This window comes from Megalopta genalis, chromosome 1 (genome assembly GCF_051020955.1).
Source record: "Megalopta genalis isolate 19385.01 chromosome 1, iyMegGena1_principal, whole genome shotgun sequence".
NCBI lineage: Eukaryota > Metazoa > Arthropoda > Insecta > Hymenoptera > Halictidae > Megalopta > Megalopta genalis.
This window is the reverse complement of record NC_135013.1, coordinates 33,811,677-33,836,417: the sequence shown is the minus strand read 5'-3', so window position 1 is coordinate 33,836,417 and position 24,741 is coordinate 33,811,677. Positions and strand designations below refer to the sequence as shown.

Below are 24,741 nucleotides of genomic sequence, written 5' to 3'. Positions count from 1 at the left end.
AACGAGTAGTTTTTGCGAAGTTCGAAACGGAGCGCGTTTCCTCGCGCGCTTGGTAACCTCTCTCGGCGATTACCGAACGATTACCAAAGCATTATCGAGCAGCCGATAATCAAACGTGACGGGATTGAGCGCGCCGTTGCGCCGTCGATCACGATCGATCGGCGCAATCGTCCGTACGCCGCGGCGATGTCCTAACCGGGTTTTATCACTACACCGAATAATCGGCGCTGTTCGCCGAGCCGAGCCGGTGCTCGATCGTTGCGGCTTCGATCCGCCGCGTGTGTTTACCATGCGTGTTTACATTTTTTTCGGCCAAGTGAACCGTCCACGGAAATCCTGAGCAACCGGCACGCGTTCCGGCATTTTCTATCAGTGAGCCATCGTGTCCCGGTTAAAGCACGGTTAACCATGACCAAACTCTGCTGTATGGGCTACTCGTTGGCGGCCAGGATGATCGGCACGTACACCATGGTGAGTGACGAACCGATCTCATATAATTGCCTAACCGTTAAACCGGTTACAAGACGCGTCCAACGATTTGATTATTCGACGAACATGTTTACTTCTGCTAAATAACGGCCGACGAGTTTGTTGGCCGTTCGGTGGGCCGATTCTGTCGCGTTTGCAAGAAAGATCACAGACTAGTTTCGTTCGTATATTTGGCTCGATTTAACCTCGAACTTAACTTAGGTTTACGGAACAACTGTTTTACGTTGCTTCGTGAAGATAACTAGCATACATGTATTTATTCAGATCTTCGGCGATTTTTATCATAAATTTGTTCCGCATAAATATGAATTAATAAATTCGTCGATCGTGTCGGAGTGCACGTATGCCACGGAAAGATTCCTGCAATTCCAATAATCGGCGACGGTGGTGGTGGTAGGTTTCGCGTTAATAGCGAAACGATCGATCTTCTTTCGCGGAATCTCGTCGATCAACTCTTTAGAAATGTCTCCACGAAATGATAATTAACCGTTTAGCTGCTGACGTATTTTGTCGGACGTATGCAAAAACTGCGGCACTAATTGCGCGTGTATGGGGAAAAATTGTAAAACACTTTTCACACAATAAACTCATTTGTATTGCTCTGCAACAACAAAAATTAAAAAATACCACTTATTCGCATAAATTTGTTTTCATTAATTTTGCGAATAAAATTGCTAACAAGCACAAATTCTAGTGATTCAGAGCAGCGTTATTACGATCTCCGCAGTCTTGGCATTAAAAAAAAAACAGGAGCGCTATCGCGCTCTTCGCATTTTTGGCACAACATAAGAAGAGCGCGAAAGCGCTCCTCGGCAGTCAAACGTTTAAAAAATGAATTTCGTAGATTTTGATCGCTTATATCAGGGGTGTCAAACTCAAAAGTTAACTTGGGCCAAATAAACAATGCTTAACTTTAGGTGGGCCGCAAAAAAAGATCAATGTTCATAGAAACAAATATTTTTATTTTGACTAGTACATTGTAATAAACATATAATATATGTTATATAATATATATTATATATATAATATATAATATATAATATATAATATATAATTTATAATATATAATATATAATTTATAATATATAATATATAATATATAATATATAATATATAATATATAATATATAATACATATAATATATGTAAAGTTAAATTATTGTTTACTTCCTGACACTTGACATCTCTTCTCTGATACTATCTTTCCTATTTCGGGAGAAATCGCAAAAATGTTCATCTTGGACCGCGAGTTTGACACCCCTGGCTTATATAAATGCAGAAAATTTCACGTTGAATTCCGTTGCGTAGTCACTGAGAATCATGAAAATTGCCTGTTTTTGGTAGATGAGGAGGCTATCGCGCTCTTCTTATGTCATGCCAAAAATGCGAAGAGCGCGATAGCGCTCCTCGACAGTCAAGCGGTTAATTAACGATTAATCGATAATGCAACGTTATTTATTATTCGTTCGAAAAGTACGCTCCTCCGAGCGGCACGAAACGATTCATCCGGAATCTTTCGTGTTACGATCATCGAAATTTTCAAGGCGTTGTTACGAGGCTCCGCGAGGCATCGTAGAGGACTTCCGATAGCGCAAATAGAAGGCGTTAATAGGTATCACGCGACCGCGTGATCACCTCAGTCGAACAGAGCGATGCGAATAGACCAATTATTGCCTTTCAGTCGATTTCGATCCTGATAATCAACGTGCTAATGAGCGACTACTTCTCGAGACCGACCGACGACAGTTTCTTCGACTCGGTGTCGGATTGGTCCCTGCTGGGCCTGAACTGGATGCAGATCCTGGGTAACCTGCGCGTGGAAAAGAAAGGTGAGAGCCACAAAAGCTACGTCTCCCCGGAGAAAGAAGTCCCCTATGAACCGTGAAACGAAGTTTCGCGGCACGGTGAAAGGGGCCCGTCGCGCTCGCTAATTAGTAAATAAAAATTCCGTAGCGGAAACGGCGGTGGTGTTCCTGCTATTGTACGCGATATTATTGTTGCTGGCCAGCGCGTATCTCGCCTTGGGATCGATCTCGGTGAGTATGCGAGTTTACAGTTCGACGGAAACACGTTCGAAATCGTTTAACGTCGCCTCTCGAACGAAGAAACGTTTCGCATAATCGCGGGCGTAGCGTGTTGGACGAAGAGAGAACGACGGGGAATAGTAGATGGGTCGGGGTGAGGGGGAAGAGAGCGTCGTGTATCGAAAATGAATGAATCCGCGGGCTTCTTTATTCGCGGAACGTATTTTCGGCACGTAGCAACCTTGCTTAAACTCGCTAACGATCTCGCTAACTTCCGTGTACGTTCGCAGAGGAGACCGAAGTGCGCCGTGCCTTGGATGTATTTGCAAATGATTAGCATAATAGATCAGTCTGTGGCGCTGGCTATTCATCTGACGCACGGGTCGCAGTACGATGTTTACGATAAATCGGTATGGTACATTCCAGTGTCCAGCATCTATCTGAGTAAGTACATTTAGAATTGCCTGCAACACAGGTGCGCACAGGTGTGCACGGTAGGCGCACCGCGGGCGCGCGCGCGCCTCTCGGCCGCGATCGCGAGCCGATCGCGAGCCGATCGCGCTCTCCCGCGGTTCGCGATTTCGCAACCGAGAGCGTCGAATCGCGCACCAACGTGTTACATCGAGCGTGTTTCTCTCGTTCCGGCAGTGTTCAGCGCGTACATCTGGACGGTGGTGCAGGTGGCACGGAAGGACTGGTTGGACCAGGAAGAGCCGGACTCCGTCGACGACGTCGACTTCGTCGAGGCAACATCGTCGACGGACGCGAACAGCGAGCCGAAGACGCCGTCCTTCCTCTCGCAGAACTTCGCGATGTTCCACTCGCCTCGGCCGGATTCGATCCTGCCGAAATAACGATCCCGGAGGATCGGGGACAGGCTGCTATCGCGAAGTGCCTAATTGCCGGCGCAAACCGGCGGCCCGCGCGTGACACCCGCACGGTTTGGACGTTCGACGCGTTTATTTCGAGTCGCCACGAGGAACGGCCGATTAAACGGCGTCCCCGCGGGAAGACGCGAACCTTGAATTCGCGTAATAACCATTGATCACTTTCCCGGACTAATGGAACGTGCGCGGAGGGACGGCCGAACTACCCAGAAACGCGATGAATCTCGGCCGGCCCCGCTCCACGGGGAGAATGTATGTATAATAACGCGAGCGGGCTCGATAAATCAGCGCCGGGATGCGACTAATAGAGTGTATCAAATGCGACCGCGGCGGAGCGCGGCTGCATAGAAAACATGAGGGATGGCCGCGTTTTACGTCGAAATACTTTTAAACTTCCGGGAATTTGAATCGCGCGCAAAGCATATTCCCCGCCGCGCCGGCAGGAACGCCGTCTCCTGGATGGAGAGGTCGATTTGTCCGAGAATGGTCGGAACTTTTCGCGAAACTCCCGAGAATAATGATCGAGCGCGCACAATGGCCCCGATAGGAAAAGTCGCCACCGATTTATTTCGGCCGTTTGCCCCTCCCCCCGCGGGATCGTTCGCTTCCCGGCTATATCGGGGCTACGGGATCGCGAATGCGACTTCCGGTGCGACGCGGATTAGAATCGTTTTTTAGGCTATCGCGAAGCGTTTTGCAATTTTTCTAGCGAACGATTCGGAGCGCGACGTTTCTCGCGCCAGAATCTCGGTGTATTTCTCTGTTTCTTCTGTTTTTGCGAAACGGCCGAGCCGGAATCCGGATGCGCGGCTCGAGGGACGGTCTTCCGGTTTCGGATAACGAAAGGCGCTAAGAGATCGTGTCCGAAAGTGGATCACGGTCCCGAGGTTCGAATTAGCGAACCGAAGATCGCGTTCAAAGGAGGACTATGATCTCGAGACACGAGACAATGATACTAAATATCGTTGGTTTGCGTATAACATTTACCGCGGACCTGTGCAGGATCGTTAGAACACGTTATACGCAAAATGTCTCGCCGTTTTCTTTATCTCGAATGGCGAAGATCGCCGCGAAAATTAGTGCCTCGTTAGGGAGTTCCTGGTTCAGGCATCTTCTGGAAGATGAGGTGGTCAGAGAAATGCGCAAAGAGTTCTCGGGACTTGTGATATTTCATGTTATTCCCGAAGAAAAAATTGCGCAAACGATCGAGCGCCCCGAAAATTAGTGCCTCGTTAGGGAGCTCCCAGTTCAAGCATCTTCTAAAAGACGAAGTGCACAGAGAAATACGCGAAGAGTTCTCGGGACTTGTAATACTTCACGTTGTTCCCGAAGAAAAAATAGCAGAACGCGATCGAGCGCCCGAAAATTAGTGTCTCGTTAGGGAGCTCCCAGTTCAAGCATCTTCTAAAAGACGAGGTGGTCAGAGAAATACGCGAAGAGTTCTCGGGACTTGTGATATTTCATGTTATTCCCGAAGGAAAAATTGCGGAAACGATCGAGCGCCCCGAGAATGGCACGCCAAGCAAATGGCACGCCGTAGTCAAGACTTCGGAGAAAGATTTTAGTCGAATCGCGTAGCCAACCCTTTGCGATCGGCGACCACCGCCGACTGCACCGCTCGAAATTAACAATCGAAAGTTATAATGGGGAAACTGACGAACGAACGAAAAGGAATAAGACGATTTGCCATTTACTTTTGATTTGAACACTAAACCTACCGCGGTCGAAGTGACCGCTTTCTTATTTTGCAAAGTTTCGAAACTTTCGGAGCAAGTTTTACAATGAAAACTTTACAAAATCGAAATAAATCCGGTCTTCTCACTTTTGCGAAGCGGTACACGCCAGTTAGTATTACTGCTTGGTAGGTTCAGTGTTAAACGCACGCCGAGTAGAGTGGCCGATCGCAACGGGTCGATCCAGTACTATAAAAGAAATGATCGAATTGTAACGAACGCGGCAACTGGATCTCGATCGCGGTGTCGCGAGACGACACGTCGATCGTTCGCAGGAATTTCTAAGCGCGCGCGCGTCCCACGCGATGTAAATACATACACGTATATATATATACATATATTCGTAAGTGTGAACGATCGTCGGCGTGTAGCAGGCTCCAGACGACGCAACGTGTACAAATTTGACGCTGGCTGGAAAAAGTTCCGTAAGCTCTTCGCTGAACGATACGGCTGTGAACATGAAGGACAGACACGGAGGGGTTCTGCGACGTGGTTGGTTGGCGGTGCTTTTAAAAAGAACTGAGCGAGCCAATTTGTAGGCTGTCGCAAACTTTTAAAACACTAGTTGACAGCCGCCCCCGCCCCCCGGCCCCGTCGCCGCCCTCTCTAGACGGTCTCGTCCAACCATCCTGAAGGATTCCGAGCTCCGTGAGTCGAACGAATCCGTCTCTCTTCGTGGTGGTTGCACCGGTCGTCGACGGGGACGACGAGGACGACGAGGACGAGGACGACGGAAACTCACCCCACCGTGTCGCGGGAGCCGATGGATTGTAAAATAAAACTAACTTGGCTCTTTCGTGGCTCGAGCACGGAGTACCGGGCGAAATCTTATTCCCTCGGGTCTCTTTTATTTTCGCGTGCCCCTTTTTTTCTCTCTCTCTTCGGGCGGCCGCAATCACGAAAAACCGGGGAACGGACCGGATACGAGACAGAGGAGAAGTTTCCCGCAGAAACTCGCCGCAAAATTCGCCGCAGCTTCGAGCCGGCTCCTGTAAGATTTTCTTTTTTTTTTAATTGTTCCGCGAATAAACGGAAAAGCCGTGTTGCGGTCTATACCGGGGATTTTTCCCCCGGCGAAGCTAAACTAGTTTCACGTGTATCAGCCGGCCGAGGAGAGCCGCGCACGCATGGCCCACATAAAACGCGGCTGAACCGTAATTAATCTTCCTGTATGACACCTCGGCTTGGTTACAGGGCAGAGCTTGCCGGGAGCCGGAACACAACATCCCACTTAAGCCGCGACGCCCGGGAAACAATTAATACGAAATTGATTAATAATTATTGCGTCCTAATTTCGGCGGCGCTGGCCCCTCTCGCTCGTGCCAGTCACGGACCCGTGAAAAAAGGAATTCCCTCGGCGGCGGCGAGATCGTCGCGGGGAGATCGATGTGCCCCATCGGTTCCGGAAAGATGGCGATCCGTCCTCCGACGGATCCCGCGATCTCGGAGAATCGCCGGAAAAATCGATGCGCCGACTCTTCTCTCGCGAGAAGACGTTTATTCGGCGAAAACGGATTCGCCGTTTACTCGTCCAGACAGACAGATTTTATTGATCTGCCGGCCGCGGGACAGAGAGGGGAACACACGGCGGAACTGAACGCCCCATAAAGCTAACCAATGCTAATACTTCGCGTCTCCGCAATGGCGTCTACTCGGGAACCTCCGGCCCCCGGCGAGAACGCGGAGCGCGCGGGGAACCCCGTCGGTCGCGACGCCGCTGCCATGGACCGGAATCGGCAATAAACGCGTAACCGAGCCTAATTCGTGATGTTGGCTCAGTCATTGTGGCCCATTGTGAATTCACTTCCCCTGTTGCCCGGGGGCCGGCGGCACAATGCCGGGGTTATCGCAGGAAACTGCCAGTAACGACTCTCTAAGAGGCGCATACTCTTCCGAATACGCTCGATTCGTTTATCCCCGATTCGTTGTCCGCCCGATCGCTCGATACTTTCCTACGCACCGTGCGAAGTCGGCTTCGATTGATTTCGACACCCTGTACACGATGATTCAACGGGTTGCTCCTCGTTCGGGTTGTTAACGTCCGTCGCGATACGGTAGATTTTCTCTAATTCGCGCTCAGATTGTGCAAAATAGTGGACACAAAACTGCACAAAAGCGGAGAATTTTGGGAACAGCAGACACAATTGTTCGAACCATGCAGCTCGCTTTTTGTAGCAATCGAATATCTTCTTTGCAAGTTGTCCAATTTTCGTGGACGATCTGAGCGCGAATTGGGGAGAATTTACTGTATTCTGGAATTATTTTTCACGAGAGCATAATGATGCAGGACAATTTGGAACGGGGCGAATCGATTGTACGATTCTTGAAGAATATCCGAGTATTTTTCTTTTCGCTGTTTCTCGCGAAACGGACGACGAAGGGTATTTTAACCCCTTGCCCGGTATACCGTTCTTATCGCAGATGCGACGATTGCGACTTCTTTGATTCTAATAATCTCTCGGAAGGAAAAGAAAATTTACATTTACATTTACGAAATTTACCACCGCGAGTCGGATTTGTTGATGCTTGATTCGAAGATTTGATTCGAGCCACCCCTCTCGCGGTAACAAAGACTATATTCGAATGTTCCTGGTCCGTCATTTCCTAAAAAAAAAAGGGTAAATCGCGTCTCCGTGGAGTAATTACGAAATACAGTGAATTCTCCCTAATGTTCCTTCAACTCTTAAGCAAAACTGGACAATTTTTATAACCGATAATCCGAGCCTCGCGCCTCGTTTTCATAATCGTCGACAATCGGCAACCATAAAAATGAGAAACGTGGCTCGGACAATCGTATCTCCTCGTCCCAAATTGTCCATTTTCGCGCGAATTAGGGAGAAATCGCTGTGCCGGCCCACTTATCTCCCAGCTTCCGGCTACACGGATACGATCTTTGCCGCCCCGTCGCGCGAATAAAAATCCGAAACACGGGCCCGACGGCCGAGGGTCGGCAGCAAACAAGAAAAATCGCATTACTTTCGAATTTCTCCGGGATCGGGCACGTGCCTCCGGTTTTTTTTCTTCCCCGCGGAGAAAGAGGAAAGGACAACGGGGACATTCGCAGGAGAGATTCGGACGGACAACGGGCGCCGAAGGAAGTAAATTTGTGAACGGGGACAATGGCTGCGTTTAATACTACATTAAACACGCTGCGGGCCGATCGACCCGGTGACCACCGTGACAAAGTTTCCCGGACAATGCGAGCCCGGGCCTCTGTATTAGCCGTCCGAGGGACGGTGAACGTCCACGCACGTGCGTCGCATTTCCTCCGGCCTGTAAACACCCTTCTTTTCCGCGTGGACCGCGGCGCAGGTTTCAGTTTCGTCGGAAGAGAAAAGGAGAGGGAGAGAGAGAGATAAAGAGAGAGAAAGAGAAACACAGAGACAGAGCGAGAGAGTAAGAGAGAGTGAGAGAGAGATAAAGAGAGAGAAAGAGAAACACAGAGACAGAGTGAGGGAGTAAGAGAGGAAGAGAGAGAGAGAGGGAGAGATAAAGAGAGAGAAAGAGAAACACAGAGACAGAGCGTGTGAGTGAGAGAGAGAGAGAGAGAGAGAGAGAAGGAGAGAGAGAGAGATAAAGAGAGAGAAAGAGAAACACAGAGTCAGAGCGAGAGAATGAGTGAGAGAGAGAGAGAGAGAGTACTGTTGAAATCAATTTGAAAAGTGCATGATTGATGCACGCGATCCGGGAGACGGGATTGGGAGCAGAGTTTCACTTCGGCGTCATTACCGGGGCCCGCCGCGCGATATTTCATGTCAAATTGTATCGCCGCGTTCAGCTAGATTAGGCCTATCGTTATGTATCAAAAGGAACGAGCGCAAACCGGCGCGGCGCTCCTTTCGATCGACTTCCGGCGTTTCGATCGCTCGAGGAAACGATCGAGCCTCGTTATCGTGCGGCGTAATTGATGCAATCGGTAATTGCCGGCGATCGACGCACCGCTGCCGAAACCAATAAGCTTCTGTAACAATGCCGGTACTAAATGTTAACTCGATTAACTCTGTTCAAATGTTTCTCGAACTAAAAGATACCAAAAAAGATACTCTCGAACATGTTTTTATCCTGACCTTGTTGCGAATTTCGATCCGACTTCTAGCGCAAAATCGTCGCTCTATTTGCGCCCTCCGAACTGCTCCGATGCGACTCTTAGACTGTCAGCTGGTCCAGAAGATTCTTGGCAACACCTCTATTCTATTAGGTCGAGTTATAAACAACCTCCGTGTTCCTGTTGTATGTATTGCAATGTTTTATCAGACATTTATTTCGTTTTTCCTTTTTATTTTATTATTTCATTTTTTATTGTCTTTGTTACTTTTTCTTATTTTATTCATTCCGAACAAGGGTCCGAAAGGATAATAAAGGAGGATCTGTTTAAGGATCTCTCTCTAAACAAGAAGGATCTATTTAGCGAAAGGAAAAACTCGTTTGTCCCGGTGACTCATAGCGAGTAGATCCGAACAATAGATTCTACGTAGCCGCGTCGGACGTTATTTACGACTCGATTTAATGTTTCTTCGTCTCACGGACGCGAGAGACAGGTTTGCCTTCCGAGACGACTTAACGTTAAAAATATCGCCGTAACGACGTCGATGGAATCGAGGAGCAGCCGATGAAAGAGCAGAATTAAACGCAGAGTTAAACGAAGCCTAGTGAAAACGGAGCTGGGTATCACAACGCAGGTGTCTTTAGGGTGTAATGATTGAGCCTCGAGAGACAAAGCAGTACAAAATATGTACTGTACGCTATATATATGTATATACAGTAATGTCTCCCTTACTGACGCTCAGATTGTCCACTAAAATGGATAATTTGGGATGAGGAGATATGATTATTCGAGCCTTGCGGCTCGTTTTTTATAGTTACGAATTGTCAAGGTTATGTCAAGATTATGCAAGACTCGAATAATTCTATCTCCTCTTAGAGAGACATTACTGTAGCATGTACCGAATAGAGGTACAGTAATGTCTCCCTTACTGACGCTCAGATTGTCCACTAAAATGGACAATTCGGGAAGAGGAGATACGATTATTCGAGCCTTGCGGCTCATTTTTATAATTGTGGACAATTTATAACTATAATCTATCTCTAAATTGTGGACAATCTGAGCGTCAATTGGAGAGACATTACTGTACAGTAATGTCTCCCTTACTGACGCTCAGATTGTCCACTAAAATTGTCCACTTAAGTGAAACCATTGTCGCAGTAAACAGCTCGCATTCTCAAATTTGACGAATACAGTAATGTCTCCCTTACTGACGCTCAGATTGTCCACCAAAATGGATAATTTGGGAAGAGCAGATACGATTATTCGAGCTTTGCATCTCGTTTATTATAGTCATTAACATTCGGTAAGTATGAAAACGAGGTACAAGCCTCGAATAATCGCATCTCCTCTTCCCAAATTGTCCATTTTTGTGGTCAATCTGGACGTCAATTAGAGAGACATTACCGTAGTGTTCTTTACGAAGCAAAGATAATCGCCGCGATTCGAGACGCGGTTTGCCGGAAACGACGAACTGGAGGAATCGGACGACTTGCCGGCAGGGTCCTGGGACGGCGAAGAGGGTGGATTCACAGATAATAATGGACATCGTTAGCCGAGCAGCGTGTAGGATCGATGTCTGTTGAATCGGCGCGGCGCGGTGCGGCGCGGCGTGCCGGTTATCTAGTCGGTCGATTCAAAGTGGCGGAAGCGAGAGGCCGGGGGTGGGCGGAAGGAGCCGGTTTTTCGAGAATGGCTGCCGTAGGTGTCGAAGGGACACGGGGCTCGAACGAGGCCGCAATTAGGCGGTCCCGGGGTCGACGAGCACCGACGAGGTCGGGCATTATGCAAAGCAGATTTTAAATTTAGATGTGGCCCACCGTGCCCACACGGCTCTGCGCCCTTGTGGCACAGAGCTCTTCGACTACTTTGCAGTTTCGACTACAGAAGTAGGCATGGTCACACGGACGGCTGAAGACACGCTAGGCTAGGGGACAGAGAGGAGAGCGAGCGAGAGAAAGAGAGAGAGAGAGAGAGAGAGAGAGAGAGAGAGCGTGGGTCGTGTCGTGCTCGACAAATTAGCGCGTTTTAAATCCAATCCTCCGGCGAAAGGGGAGGGAATCGTTAGGGAGGGATGGCTGGATAGCAGAACGAGGGACACTCGTCGAGCTGTTTTGCATTTCTGGCTCGCGGGCTCGCGGGGTGGGTGGGGATGCTCGCGCGGGCTCCCAACATTTGAGGTGTAAAATATTAAATCCGGGCGCCTCCGCCATATCGCCTACGTCCTCGAAAGAGGTGGAGGCGGCGGAATGGAAACGGTGTGCGAGCGGCCGGGGCTGGAAACGGGGTGTAAAGGGGGGTGTAAAAGGGGGCGAGGAGGTGCGAAGAGGGCTGAGATGGGGTCCGTTGCTAGACGGCTGTGTTGGGTAGATGGCGAGCGGGGCGAGGGAGGGGAGGAGGGGGCAGCTGGATATGGCGAGAGAGGAGGGCGGCTCTGCGGCGCGCACTCAGCGAGTTTACATTTAAATGTAAAAGTGCCGAGTGCTGCTAGGCGAAAGCTGCTGTTTTGCATTCGAAAGCTCATGATTGCCTCTGAGCTTTGCTTTTGACGTCGGGCGTTTCTCGCTGTCGAGAACGACGACCGGCTGGGCTCTGCTCGCTCGCTTACTCTTTTACCCGTTCCCCGGATCCGCGGGACCGAGTCATCGTTTCGGACGAATGGAAAAGCGACGGAAGGATCCGCCGGAAAAATTTCGCGCAAACGGAATCGCGGATTATTTTCTGCTCGTTCGCGTATCTCGACCGATCGCCGACAGAGACGATTCGCAGGCGCGGCGCGGCGCAACGCGGCGCGACGACGCGACGAGAAGCCGCGGCTTCTCTTCGCTTCTCCGCAAGCTTCAGGAAACCATCCGATGAATGCCGGGGAACCCGAGGCGGCCGACGTAATCGATTCGGATAAATCCGAGCGACCCGGACAGCTTCTACATAATCCGGCGATATTTTCGGTTTTTCCCGAACAGCCGCCCGGCTCGCCGATTCCCCGAACGGGGCGGGCCGCGTTTTTCGAACCGACACACGCGCATGCAGGATTTATTTCCGGTCTCTAATCAATTCTGGGAAACGGAACACGTCAGGGACGGCCGAGCCGGCGAGCGAGCGAGCGAGCCAGCCGGCTCTCTGTTATTCTTCTAATATGTATGTTTCTTATGAGCGCCGGTAAAAGGGCTCCGTGCAATTTCCTATGATAGATCGAGTCCCGCGGACAACTTCCATTACGGCCAGCCTCTGAATTATTGAGCTGGCAATTCCCCGGCGACACGCGGGGACGACTCGCGCCGCCAGTGTCAACGGGCTCGTTAAGCCTCCAAATCAGGTGAACTAACGCGTTAACAACCGTTCGTCCCCTCCCCATGGCTTCCGCAAAGAATTCGGACACTTTTCCGGATCCCGGACTGTGTTCGTCGCACGGTTTCCCAACGCTATTACCGCGCGACACGAAACGGCAACGTGACACGGAAACCGGCGAAACGGCCGCGATACAGTAATGTCTCCCTAACTGACGCTCGAATCGCGCACAAAAGTGGACAGTTTTGTAATTCGTGACTGTAAAACGAGGCGCAAGACTCAATTTAATCGTATCTCCTCTTCCCAAATTGTCCATTTTCGTGCGCAATCTAAGCGTCAATAAGGGAGACATTACTGTATATACATGTCTCTCTAATTGACTGACATAGAAATTGTCCATAGAATGGACAATTCGGGAAGAGGAGGTACGATTGTTCGAGCCATGCAGCTCGTTTTTATACTCGTTGACAATCGATAACCATAAGAAACGAGCCACGAGGCTCGAACAATCGTACCTCAAGTACCAAAATTGTGGACAATTTTCGTGGACAATCTGAGCGTCGATTAGAGAGACATTAGTGTACCTCTATTCGGTGCATACTATTGCTTTTGACCAGGGATAGGCAAAGTTTAGGAACTACAACAATATCTCCCCAACTGACGCTCGAATCGCGCACAAAAATGGACAATTCGGGAAGAGGAGATACGATTGTTCGATCCTTGCACAACCTTGACATAACCTTGACAATTCGTATCTATAAAAAACGAGCTACAAGGCTCGAGTAATCGTATCTTCTCTTCCCAAATTGTCCATTTTTCTGGATAATTCGAGCGTCAATTAGAGAGACATTACTGTACAGTAATGTCTCCCTTACTGACGCTCAGGTTGTGTACAGAAATGGACAATTCGGAAAGAGGAGATACGATTGTTCGAACCTTGCAGCTCGTTTTTATAATTATTGACAATCGATAACCATAAAAAACGAGCAACAAGGCTCGAACAATCGTATCTTCACTTCCAAAATTGTCCATTTTTCTGGACAATCCGAGCGTCAATTAGAGAGTGATATTACTGTATCTCGTTCCCGATTCCTTTAGGTCGGCAGTCCTTGATAGGTGGACAGAAATTTCTGCGGAACATCGTTTGATAAACAGCATACTCGGCAACGTCGGTGAAGCGCGAACTCGTCCCGCGCCCGATTATCCGTAAAGTAATTGATCTCTTCGCATAAATCGATGTCTGGAAGATGTCGCTTGTAGCGTACGACAATCTTATCGGATGACATTTAGGAATGCGATTCCCTCTATTCGCAAACTTTCACGCATCCGCGGATCGGTCAAATTAAACACGGTAGAGCCTCGATTATCCGAGCCGGGCAGAGCGACGCGAATCTTTGGATAATGGAACAGCTACTTAATTACAGTGCCGGATTTCATCTTGATTAATTTGTACGGCGATTGCTTAGAACGGAGTCGAACACGAGTGAAAGGTATTTGCATAATAGGCGATTTCGATTTTGCAGGATCGGATGGATAATCGAGGGTTCTGTCGTGGCATTTTCAGAGACCTGCGTTTCGTTTGATTTTTCTAGGGATCAACCCTTTCCGCTCGAGTGGCAGCATTAGAATTTGTTACATCGCGTTCTAAGATGATCTTTATATCAACAAAGTTTTGATTTGGAAGATTGTTAAGAGCGCGACTGTTTATGCGAGTCGCAAGAGTCAATTTCATATGCATAAAATGCATATTTGTCGTATAAAATAAAAATACTGTAAGTCGGAAAAATTCTTTTAGATTTACAGTTAAAATAGTGCAATAGAGTGCTTCGAGTGCGAAGGGTTAAATTAGTCGAGCGTTTCACGAAACCGAGCGAAGACGATCGCCGGATCCTGAATAGCGGATTTTTATCGCGTCGATCGGAAATATTTAAAACCATCAAAGTGTAAGGTTACCCGAATCGAGAGCGTATCTGTTCTCTCCAATAAGTGTCGCGGCGCACAGAGAAGCATTTGCATTATGATAGATCGGGGGACAGAGGCGAGCCGATAAAACGCGGGGCCCGCTTGTAATCCCTTGAAACAGGACCTGTTACTGCCAAACTGCGGTTATCTGGCCGCGCGATCATCGCCGTCCGAGAGAGAGAGAGAGAGAGAGAGAGAGAGAGAGAGGCGCGCAGATCGCTATCGAAAGTCGCCCTTCTGGTCCATATGCTGGGTTAATAAGAGCCCTAATAACGGGTGCCACCCTATCAACGGAACAGGGGCTGTCACTAAATATTTTTCTTGCCGAACGGTTGCTCTGGGAATTCGGCCATGTCGCTTTCATTCGCGGATCATGGTTGGCGTGTTCCGAAATTATTGACGCAGGGCTGCGTTCCGAGTAGAAGGGAAGAAAAGGGTTTCTGTTACTTTTTCCTCGGCAACGCGCGGCTCGCGAGGCTACCTAAACATTAATTATTGTAAAAGTGGCAGTCGATCAAAGAAAGACGAACCGCGAATCATTTTAGCATCGATTTAAATGGCTCGTTAATATAATCGATGAACCGCGGATTTTATGCATTTGTAGCAAAAAATTGATAAGAGAAGTACAGAATAATGAAAACATTGGACGAATTTTTAAGAATATTATTATTTTTAATCGATTGGAATACTATTAAATGAAGAAACACACTGTTATTCTCGATTCTTGTTTTAAATAATTACTCGACAGAATATTTCTTTCGCGTAAAGATCCGCGATTTGGTAATTAATTCCCGTAGAATTTTCTTCTTGGAATGACTGCTTTGCGTTCGGTGCTCCTGATCTTGATACAGCATAAACGTTTAATATAACCATTCTTGATGTTTGAAATTCCCTTGCAGAATGTCTATAATAATCTGTCTATGATACTGTTTATAATAATAATAATGATGTCTAAATAATCTTGTTTATAGGTATTTCTTCGATATTACGTAGACTCCCTATAATCCGCGATAATCGGGGCACCCACGCACATCGTACGTCCTGGTGACGTATTTCGGGAAAGCATCGATCCATCTCTCTCTCTCTCTCTCTCTCTCGAAATTTCATTTCGCATCGACGCGACGATTTTCCTCGGTCGCCCCCCAGCGGGCTGACTCGGGTAATCGATGGCAAATAAACGTCTTCTGCTCGAACTATCCGTGTTCTTCCTCCCACGCCGGCACCCAGCCGCCCTCTTTCTCGGTTTTCGTGACTCGGCTGCTTTAGCATCGAAATATCTCAATCCCCCGGAGATAAGGGCCGAAGGAGGACACGACAGGAGCGGACCAGCAACTTATACGGTTCCGCAGCGGCGAAGTTGGGCAAATGTTTTTTTATTAATTCGGCCCGCTTGAAATGCAAATGGGCCAATCACGCGTCCGGAAGGCTGGAGCGACCGGCGCTTACTCGAGTAATTTATTCGTAAGGGCGTTAAAGTTTCATAAGTCGTGCACATAAAATGCACTCGAGAGTGGAGAGAGCAACGGTATCCTTTCCACCCCTTCGCAACGCCTCCGCCCTCCCCGTTCTCACTCTCTCTCTCTCTCTCTCTCTCTCTTTCTCTCTCTCTATCCATCGCCAACCCCCGTGTTCCCGAGCTATCCTGGCGCGGCAGAAAATTATGCAGATGGCGGAGAAAAGCTTTGATAAACACGACAGTCTCTGATCGTTATGCAGATCCGCGCCACTGTAAAATGGCGGCAATCTCTCCCTCTCACTCGACCGTCCTCCCCTCTATCTCTCTCTCTCTCTCTCTCTCCTCACCTCTCTCCTCCCCGATCCTCCCTAGCTCGCTGGACCCAGGGGTGTTTCAGCTTCTCACCCTCTTCTCGCCCCCTCACCGCCCTCTCGCCACCGCCGCGCCGTCTCCTTCGTCCCTCCAGCTCCTCCGCCTCCTCTTTCGCCTCTTTCCATCGTGCCGCCGCGCCACCCTTCCTCTTTCTGTTCGGCTCCTCCGCCTCCGCCTCCGCCGCGGCCCGCTCCTGATTTTCACACCCCGGCCACGGCATTACCAGCCCAAGTCGAGGGTGGAAATACGCACCCTCCTGCTTGCTTGTTTCCTCCGCGGCGCGTCTGCGCCGGCGTGCGTGCGTTCTACGTATCGCCCCCGGTATATACAGGCACTCACTGCAATTTCATTGGAAGATCGTGCCGGCACTCGAAGACACAACCAGCCCGGATACCATCCACTCCTGTTTTCGTCCTCGCTCACGCGGCCCCTAGCTTCCTCCGCGGGCAAGTCAGTCATCCAGACACCAGAAACGCGCATATACTTTTTAACAACCAGCCCATCCGCGCACGCCAAAATGGTCGCGAGAAGCGGCCGATCTCCTCTTTCGCACGCCGTCGACCCGCTCGACCGTTCCCTGTGCGCCGGAATGACCACGAAAATGGACCACGGAACGTCGGGATATGTCTGCGACGCCGCGAGATTCCTTCCTTCCTCGTCCCGCACAGCCGTTTCTCCACCCGTTTGCTCGCGAAACAATCTTCTACCGCGGCCGTTCCGAGACTCGCGGCCTCGCCGCGCCGCGGCTTCAGCTATCGGCCCAGTGACTTTTCGATTACGAACGCTTGCGGACACGTAACGAAGCCTTCCCGTGATCTTCCTCGGTGCTGGGCTGGCCGGAAGTAAACAACGGTTTACTGTTTGTCATAGGAGAAGCGTTTATACGCCGGATATTCTTGGGATTTGCTCGTTGCGCGATCATTTCAGAGCGTTACCGCTGCTCGAGCATTCGTTGTCTCTCGTTTAAGGGTTGTTTGTGGTCTCGGGATTATGTTTTCTGTGCTCGATGCGTTGAACGCGACGAGGGATGACAATCGGATAATATTTTTGTCGCGGAAGGTACCGATGAATACGATCTTGGGGGAAGAATGCAATAGGTAGGGGGTGGAATGCAATAAAAATGCAGTAACGATAACAATTATTTCGTGGAAAGGTGTCTCCCTAAATTGAACTACCCCCTTTCAGTTCTCTGCTCCAAAGGATCTGATGAACGCCAACAGTGCTACAGTAATTGTGTTTAAGTCATTTACGATTGTTTTTTTTCTCAAAGGATTCGGTTTTTCCGAATTGATCTTGAAGGAACGACAAGTAACAATGGAGTAGATACAATAATAATAGAAATTACTTCATGGGAAAGTATTTCCCTGAATTGAAATATTCCCTTTCTGTAAGCTGTACTGTAATTCTCTACTCTGAGAGATCTAATGAACGCCAACAATCCTACATTAATTGTAGCTAAGTCATTTATGATTTCAGTTTTCCCAAGGGTCCTAATAAAATAGATCTTGAAGGAACGACAAGTAAAAATGGAACAGGTACGATAATAATAATAATTATTTATTCCCTTTCTGCGATCTGTTCTCTGCTCTAAGAGATCCAATCATCCCTAAAAATCCAAAGGATCTAATAAAATCGATCTCGAAGGAACTACAGGTAAAAATGGAGCAGGTAAGATAACGATAATAAAAATTATTTCATGACAAGATATTTTTCCAAATTGAACTACCCTCTTTCTGTAATCTGTTCTCTGCCCTAAGAGATTCAATCATCGCCAAAAATCCAAAGGTCCTAATAAAATTGATCTCAAAGGAACTACAGGTAAAAATGGAGCAGATAAGTTAATGATAATAAAAATTATTTCGTGACGAGATATTTCTCCGAATTGAATTATTCCCTTTCTGCGATCTCTTCTCTGCCCTAAGAGATCCAATCATCCCTAAAAATCCAAAGGTCCTAATAAAATTGATCTCGAAGGAACGACAGGTAAAAATGGAGCAGGTAAGATAACGATAACAAAAATGATTTCGTGACAAGATATCTCTCCAAATTGAACTACCCTCTTTCTATAATCTATTCTCTGCTCTAAGAGATCCACTCAACGCCAATAATCCTGCATAACCTGTCCCTAACTTATCTTCGATCCCGATATTTCACTAATATTGCGTCGACCAATAAGACGTTGCGTTTTGTCCCGATAGATCGCGATACGAAAATACATCAACGTTGCGAAACTCTCGAAACCGTTCGTTTCCGACTTCGAAAGGACGAGCGACGAGTGACTTCCAGCACAGCGCGCTGGAGTTACGAAGACCTCGTATCGATTCCTCCGAATCCAGTTTGGAAAACCGTCGATAATTTTGGTCGAGCGGTCTTCGGGAACCGGGCGGATCGGTCCCGGTCCGGTCCTCCACGGCGCCGCGTTTAATATTTAACCACGGTTCTTAACGTAATGACGAGCCGTCGAATGTTTCATTACCCGGCAGCAACGAAGCCGCTGACGTCATCGGTCGGAATCAAAAGCTTGAGGCCGGTGGCGTAACGCAATTATCTTGAAACAGGGGTCTAGGTGTCGGGGCCACCCTCCGTAACGGGCCTCGGGAATTCGTTTTGCCGTGCGTTTAAAATTTTCATCGGTCCTCTAATTCTCTCGCCCCGGGGCCAATCTCCGCCGATGAGTCGTACGCGCGCGCGCGCGAGCGTTCCATCGGCGCCGATTTTCCCGCTCCGTTTTCGTTTCCGGCTTTATCCTTTTAGGTACGGCTGAATTCTGCGCGAGGCTATTTCTCTGGACGGCAGAGTCTGATATGTACTGTACAGAGTCTGATACTGTATATTCTGCCTGTATATACAGGGTGTCCCAAAAATGTCTCGCAATCCGAAAGTGGCGGGTTCCTCAGGCCATTGGAAGCAACTTTTTCCTTTACAAAAATTTTCTCCGAGGCACCGTTAACGAGTTATCAACGAAAAACAGTGACCAATGAGAGGCGAGCTCGGCTGGCGCGAGGCGACCGAGCCAATGAGCGGAACTGGGCTTCGCGCGCTGGTTGACTGGGCCGCCTCGCGTCAGCCGTACTCGATTCTTATTGGTCACTGCTTTTTCGTTAATAACTCGTTAACGGTGTCTCGGAGAAAATTGTTGTAAAGGAAGAAGTTACTTCAAATGATCCGAGGAACCCGCCATTTCTGGATTGCGAGACATTTTTGGGATATCCTGTAGACAAAAGAAGTGTGAAACAATGGATATGATTCAATGATTCAAACGATGAGCGAGTGAGCTACTAGAGCAAGCCACTATAGTGGTGCGTCGTCCAGAGAGATGACATTCGCGAAAGCCACTATAGTGGCGTGTCGTTCTGAAAGATGATATTCGCGGAAGCCAACTATAGTGGCGCGTCGGGCCTAAAAGGTTAATTTGATTTTCACCTCTATCTCTATCTCTTTTTCTCGTACACGCAGTCTCGCGCATCGCCCGCCTTTCTCGGCCGATGTTTTATTCATGCGCATCGGGCATCGAAAGTGTTGCCCGGCCCGGCCCGAGTCGAGTGCGGAGTCGAGAGTCGAGAGTCGAGCGCGTTTAATCGCGCGAATCGCTTTTCCTTGAAACCATAGAATACTTTAGCGCATCGACTAATTGGCCGGATACGTGGCTCGCGAATGAAAGTTCCTTCGGCGACGGCCTTTCGCCATTTTTCGCGATCGCTTCGTCGATTCGCGTCGCGACGCGCGATCATTCTCGCGCGTCTATTTTAGCCGATGATCTCGGCTCCGCGCTCCCCGCGAACTCGCTCGAAGGTTACAAAATCCTAGACGACTGTGCCACGCCGGAGAGCAGCTTGATCCAGGCAGCAATGATGCGAGATGATAATGAGCCGGCGATAATGAGCAGGCTTCGTCATCTCGTTCTCGATGAACCGAGCGCTCGATCTTGATCGAGTTGCCCGCTAAACGAACTGATTGTACGATTTATCGAGCATCTACGATGCAGCAGGCGATCTCGGCATTCAGGATCAACAATTGCTTTATTATTCGTTCGTTAGTGTTATCGTTCCACTGCGGACTGTACGCATTCGCGATAAAAATTAGTAGAAAGAATGTTAACGCGTTAGGATAATATTCGATAACATTGATATCTTCTCCTCGATTTATTAATCCTTTGCGCTCGAATGGCGATTCGGAGGCAACGTTAAACATTGTTGCATCGTGTTACAAAATTATTTTTACATTATCGTGTTTGTTTATATTTAAGAGATGTCGAAAGCTAACACTAAGTTAGTCGAAAGCTAAACACTAACATTTCGAATAATAGATAAGTTATTTATTATTTATACTACGGGATGCACCAGCATGCATATATAGTGTTTGATAGCGATGAAGCGTTAGATCCAGATTTTTTCGTTTCATTTTAGTTTCAAAATTATTCGATTCATTGGAACGCAATGGAGGCCCTTCGACCTCCACTGCTGCACCCACATTGTGGGCGTGGTTTCGAATCCCATTTCCGATTTCGAATAATAAATAAGTCATTCGTTATTTATACCGAATATACAACAATCTTTAGATTTGACTTTTTAAACGTCCGCTCTTTTCTACGGTCAAAATAATTTTTCCCGTTCTTGTTAATTATTCCGGTTGCTTCCATGTTCCTTCGTGCCCGTTTTAAAAAACACCACAACTGTAAGTCAGAAAGAAACTGTCTTGCATTTACAGTTAAAATACCTTCAAATTCGACTGCAAGGGGGTTAAAACGATTCAAAGAAGAAATACATTTTCATTGCGCTTCCGTTTCGAACGATTCGCGTAAAAAACTTCTCATTTTGCGCGAGGATCCGCGGCCCGTTTCGTCCAATGCCACCAATTCACGCTCCGTACGATTTTTTATTCAAAAACCATCGGACCCCGTCGACGCACAGCCTATTAATAAAGCTTTAATCGCGGCCCTGATAAATAAAATCCGGCTTAAACGAGCCGTTGATCCTTCCCTTCGGCCCGGAAATGCCGTCGCTCTGAAATCGTTTTACGGCGAGCGGTGTTCGCCATCGAACCGGGATCGATTTTCGGGAAGCGGCGACAAGCGGAGCCTGTAAAAATGGAAGAGCCGCGGTTTTTCGCTCGCGGCTTGTTTCACTTTCTCGCTATGCATAATGCATGAGACGGATTTAAAACTCTGCTCTCGTGCCCCGACAAATCGTCGCCCCGACGATAATCGTTCGGCCGTCTCTGTCGACGGCGGCGGCGGCGACCGGCGAACTCTCCGAACCGAGGGCCGCCGATTATAGATCCGAAAATGGCGTCGCCGCCGTTATCGCCCCGCGATCGATACGCGATTAGGCGGACAACGATGCCTCGGCCGCCTCCGCGAGGCGGATCTCGCCGATTAAAAAGGATAGAGACGCGGAGTCGGCGGCGATTAAGAGGAGTCGAGAGGAAACGATCGTCCCGGCCGATTGGTCGGCATATCACGAATGCTCGGGGCGTGGTTCGGTTACCGTCTCCCTCGGCCAACCGCTCCCTCCTTCCGATTATTATTTCATTACGCTAATTGTCCGCCGTGGACCGTCCCTCTGGCCCCGGAGGAGCCGGGACCGTCGGATCGACGGGAACTTTTCCTGCCGCCTTAACGAGTCTCCTTTCGATCACCGAGCTACGCGCTCTGTTTCCGCCGAACTGTTAATCATGGCGACGATCGCGATTTTCGTTTTCTCGCTGCTGCAGACGTATGTATATACGATCTTTAATGCATTATAATTAGACTGCGAGCGATTATAAGAATATATGTATTAGTAATATAAAGTTTTGGTACATAAATAAAGTTTATATAATTTTTTTAAATTATTGACTGATTTAATTTTTTCGTAAATAAAATATATATTGACTAATTTATGCCCCAAGGTTATCTCGATATTTTATTCATGATTTCTTATAATATATAATATTTTTAAAAATTTCTAAATATATGATTTTATATAAAATATTCAAATAAATACTATACTTATAATAAGCAACGTACCGTTAAAATTATATCGAATTTTCTTTATATTAAAATAAAAAATGAATCCTAAAAAATACGTTATTGATAGTATGTATTTCCTTATCCAATTTAGTTATATAAAAAGCACTTTTATTGACTATATTAAAGCAATCGAATACGAAAAATATAATTCATATTGTCATTACAAATTTACGAACAAATATAAAATTGATTCCCCTTATAAATTCATGTATCTAAACATATATATTTATTTTTATGAATTAAAATTATAATAACTCGCATAGCGAAATAAAAATTATCCAAGTCAATTCCTTTGTGAATTCTGCGCGAATCTGCGTTCCCACAGACTCGAGTCGAACGAAGTTAAGCCTCGAACAGCTTCGCTTTTCTGCGCGAATTTCTCGAGATCGGAAAGAAAGCCTCGAGCCACCGACGAATCGGGAGAGAAACAGGGCCCGTTCGGTGACGCGGAAGGGTCCCCGGGTAAGCGTAGATTAATCGGCGAAGGAAGACACCGGCAGGCGGTCCCGCGGCGTTTCCCGTGTTCAGAAAATCTTGCGGAATTATGCAAGCCAGCATAACGCGGCACTCGGCGTAGCGTCGGGACAGGATCGCGGGATACCTGGATCGGGACACGTGAGCATAAATTGGCTCGACGCGAAATTGGCCTGACAGTTTAACTATGACAAAAGCACAATAGAATGCGCCGTTTCCTGAACGCAGCATGCGGCTGTAATTTCTCTGTCTGTCCATCCGTTCCTCTTTCTCTCTCCGGCGACGCGGCGCGGCGCGGCGCGTCGCGATGCGGCGATGCAGCGGCGGCGGCGGCGCGTTTCAGCTCTCCGTTTCCCTCCGCCTCCGCCTCCGCCGTTCCTCCTGTCCCGGCTGTTTTCCTCTGTCCGTCTCTGTCCGGCCCTTTTTCGCCGGCTGTTCCCCTCGCGGCGACGCGTTTCGAAATGGCGGATATCGTGGACAGTTTAATACCGCGTCGCCGTCACCGGCCGCTCGTTACCGGACGATGCTTTAATTCCGTTGGAAAACAGCCCGGAAACTTCGACGTCCGCACCGCGCCGCGGCACGGAAAGCGCACGGAAGCGAAACGATCCGCGCGGATCGGCCGCGTTTAGAAAAGCGTGGCACGCGGCTCGATGTACAGAGTGTCCCAAAAATGTCTCGTAATCCGGAAATGGCTGGTTCCTCGGATCATTTGAAGCAGCTTCTTCCTTTGCGAAAATGTTCTCCGAGGCACCGTTAACGAGTTATCAACGAAAAAGCAGTGACCAATAAGAATCGAGTACGGCTGACGAGAGGCGGCGGACGCGCCAGCCGAGCTCGCCTCTCATTGGTCACTGTTTTTCGGTAATAACTCGTTAACGGTGCATCGGAGAACATTTTTGTAATGGAAAAAGTTGCTTCGAATGAACCGAGGAACCCGCCACTTTCGGATTGCGAGACATTTTTTAGGCACCCTGTATACGCGGCCCGGTAGAATCATGGTCGGCGATTACGCGAGGATCCCGCGACCGGGAACGCGACATTTCTGCGACGAAAAATACCTCGCGCAACTAACAAGTGGTAAGCGGTCGCTTTTGATGACGGTTGTTACCGTGACACGCTGTTTCCTGCGGCCGTGAATAACGAAGCCCGCCTGGCAGAACATTAACGAGCCATTCCATCGATTAAGGGGACCGCTCTGGTTGCGGGGAGCCCAGAGAGGCCCATTTTTTCTTAGCCGTTTCCCAAAGCGAGTCTCGGTAGTGTTCTCCCGGAGACTCGCGCTTCGATCGCGAGAATCGACGATGGCCCGGCGATTTCTGCGGCGCAGACAATGGATCTTTAATTTTTCTTTTTTTTAATGGGTCGTGGGAGAAGAGAACGCGAGATCGCGGATGTCGCGCATTTATGGGAGCAATAATGAGCAGTCGAAGTATAAAATTGTGAAGAGGGAAGAATTTAATAATATTGTGTGCGACGCCATTTTCAACCTATTAGAATTACGTTAAATAAATCGACTGAATTTTATTTCATTTCTGTTTCCTAAAAATCCTCCTGCACAATATTTATTTTACGGTGCTCACCAAGGGATGGACACTTTTACGCGATCAGCTGATCCGTCAACGATTCTGCGTACTTTTAACACACTATGCGGCGCGGAAGAGGTATTAATTGTTCCGAAAAATTTCATGCTTTTCAATTGAGAAAACGTTTAACATTTCTTAATTGAAAAAAGAACATTTAATATTGTTTTCATTGAAAAAAAGAACATTTAATATCCACAGGACTGACAATAAGATATCGATAATAGGTATATCAGCGTGAAAATACAAGCTTTTAAACTGAAAAAAGAACATCTAATATCCGTAAGACGAACAAAATAAAATATCGATAATAAATATTCCAGCGCAGAAATACAAGCTTTTCAATTGAAAAAGAACATTTATTATATTTTAATTGAGAAAAGGACATGTAACATTTTTTAATTGAAAAAAGAACATCTAA

The 24,741-nt window shown here is 48.0% G+C and overlaps 1 protein-coding gene across 1 annotated transcript; it reads left to right on the top strand.

The window, feature by feature from the left end:
* Positions 1–26: 26 nt before the first annotated feature.
* On the top strand, positions 27–9,175 carry LOC117217966 (uncharacterized). Its single transcript, XM_033465912.2, has 5 exons — positions 27–471; positions 2,171–2,318; positions 2,443–2,525; positions 2,804–2,957; positions 3,162–9,175. The coding sequence occupies exons 1-5, from the start codon at positions 409–411 to the stop codon at positions 3,365–3,367; spliced, it is 654 nt and encodes a 217-aa protein (XP_033321803.2). The 5' UTR covers positions 27–408; the 3' UTR covers positions 3,368–9,175.
* Positions 9,176–24,741: the final 15,566 nt, after the last annotated feature.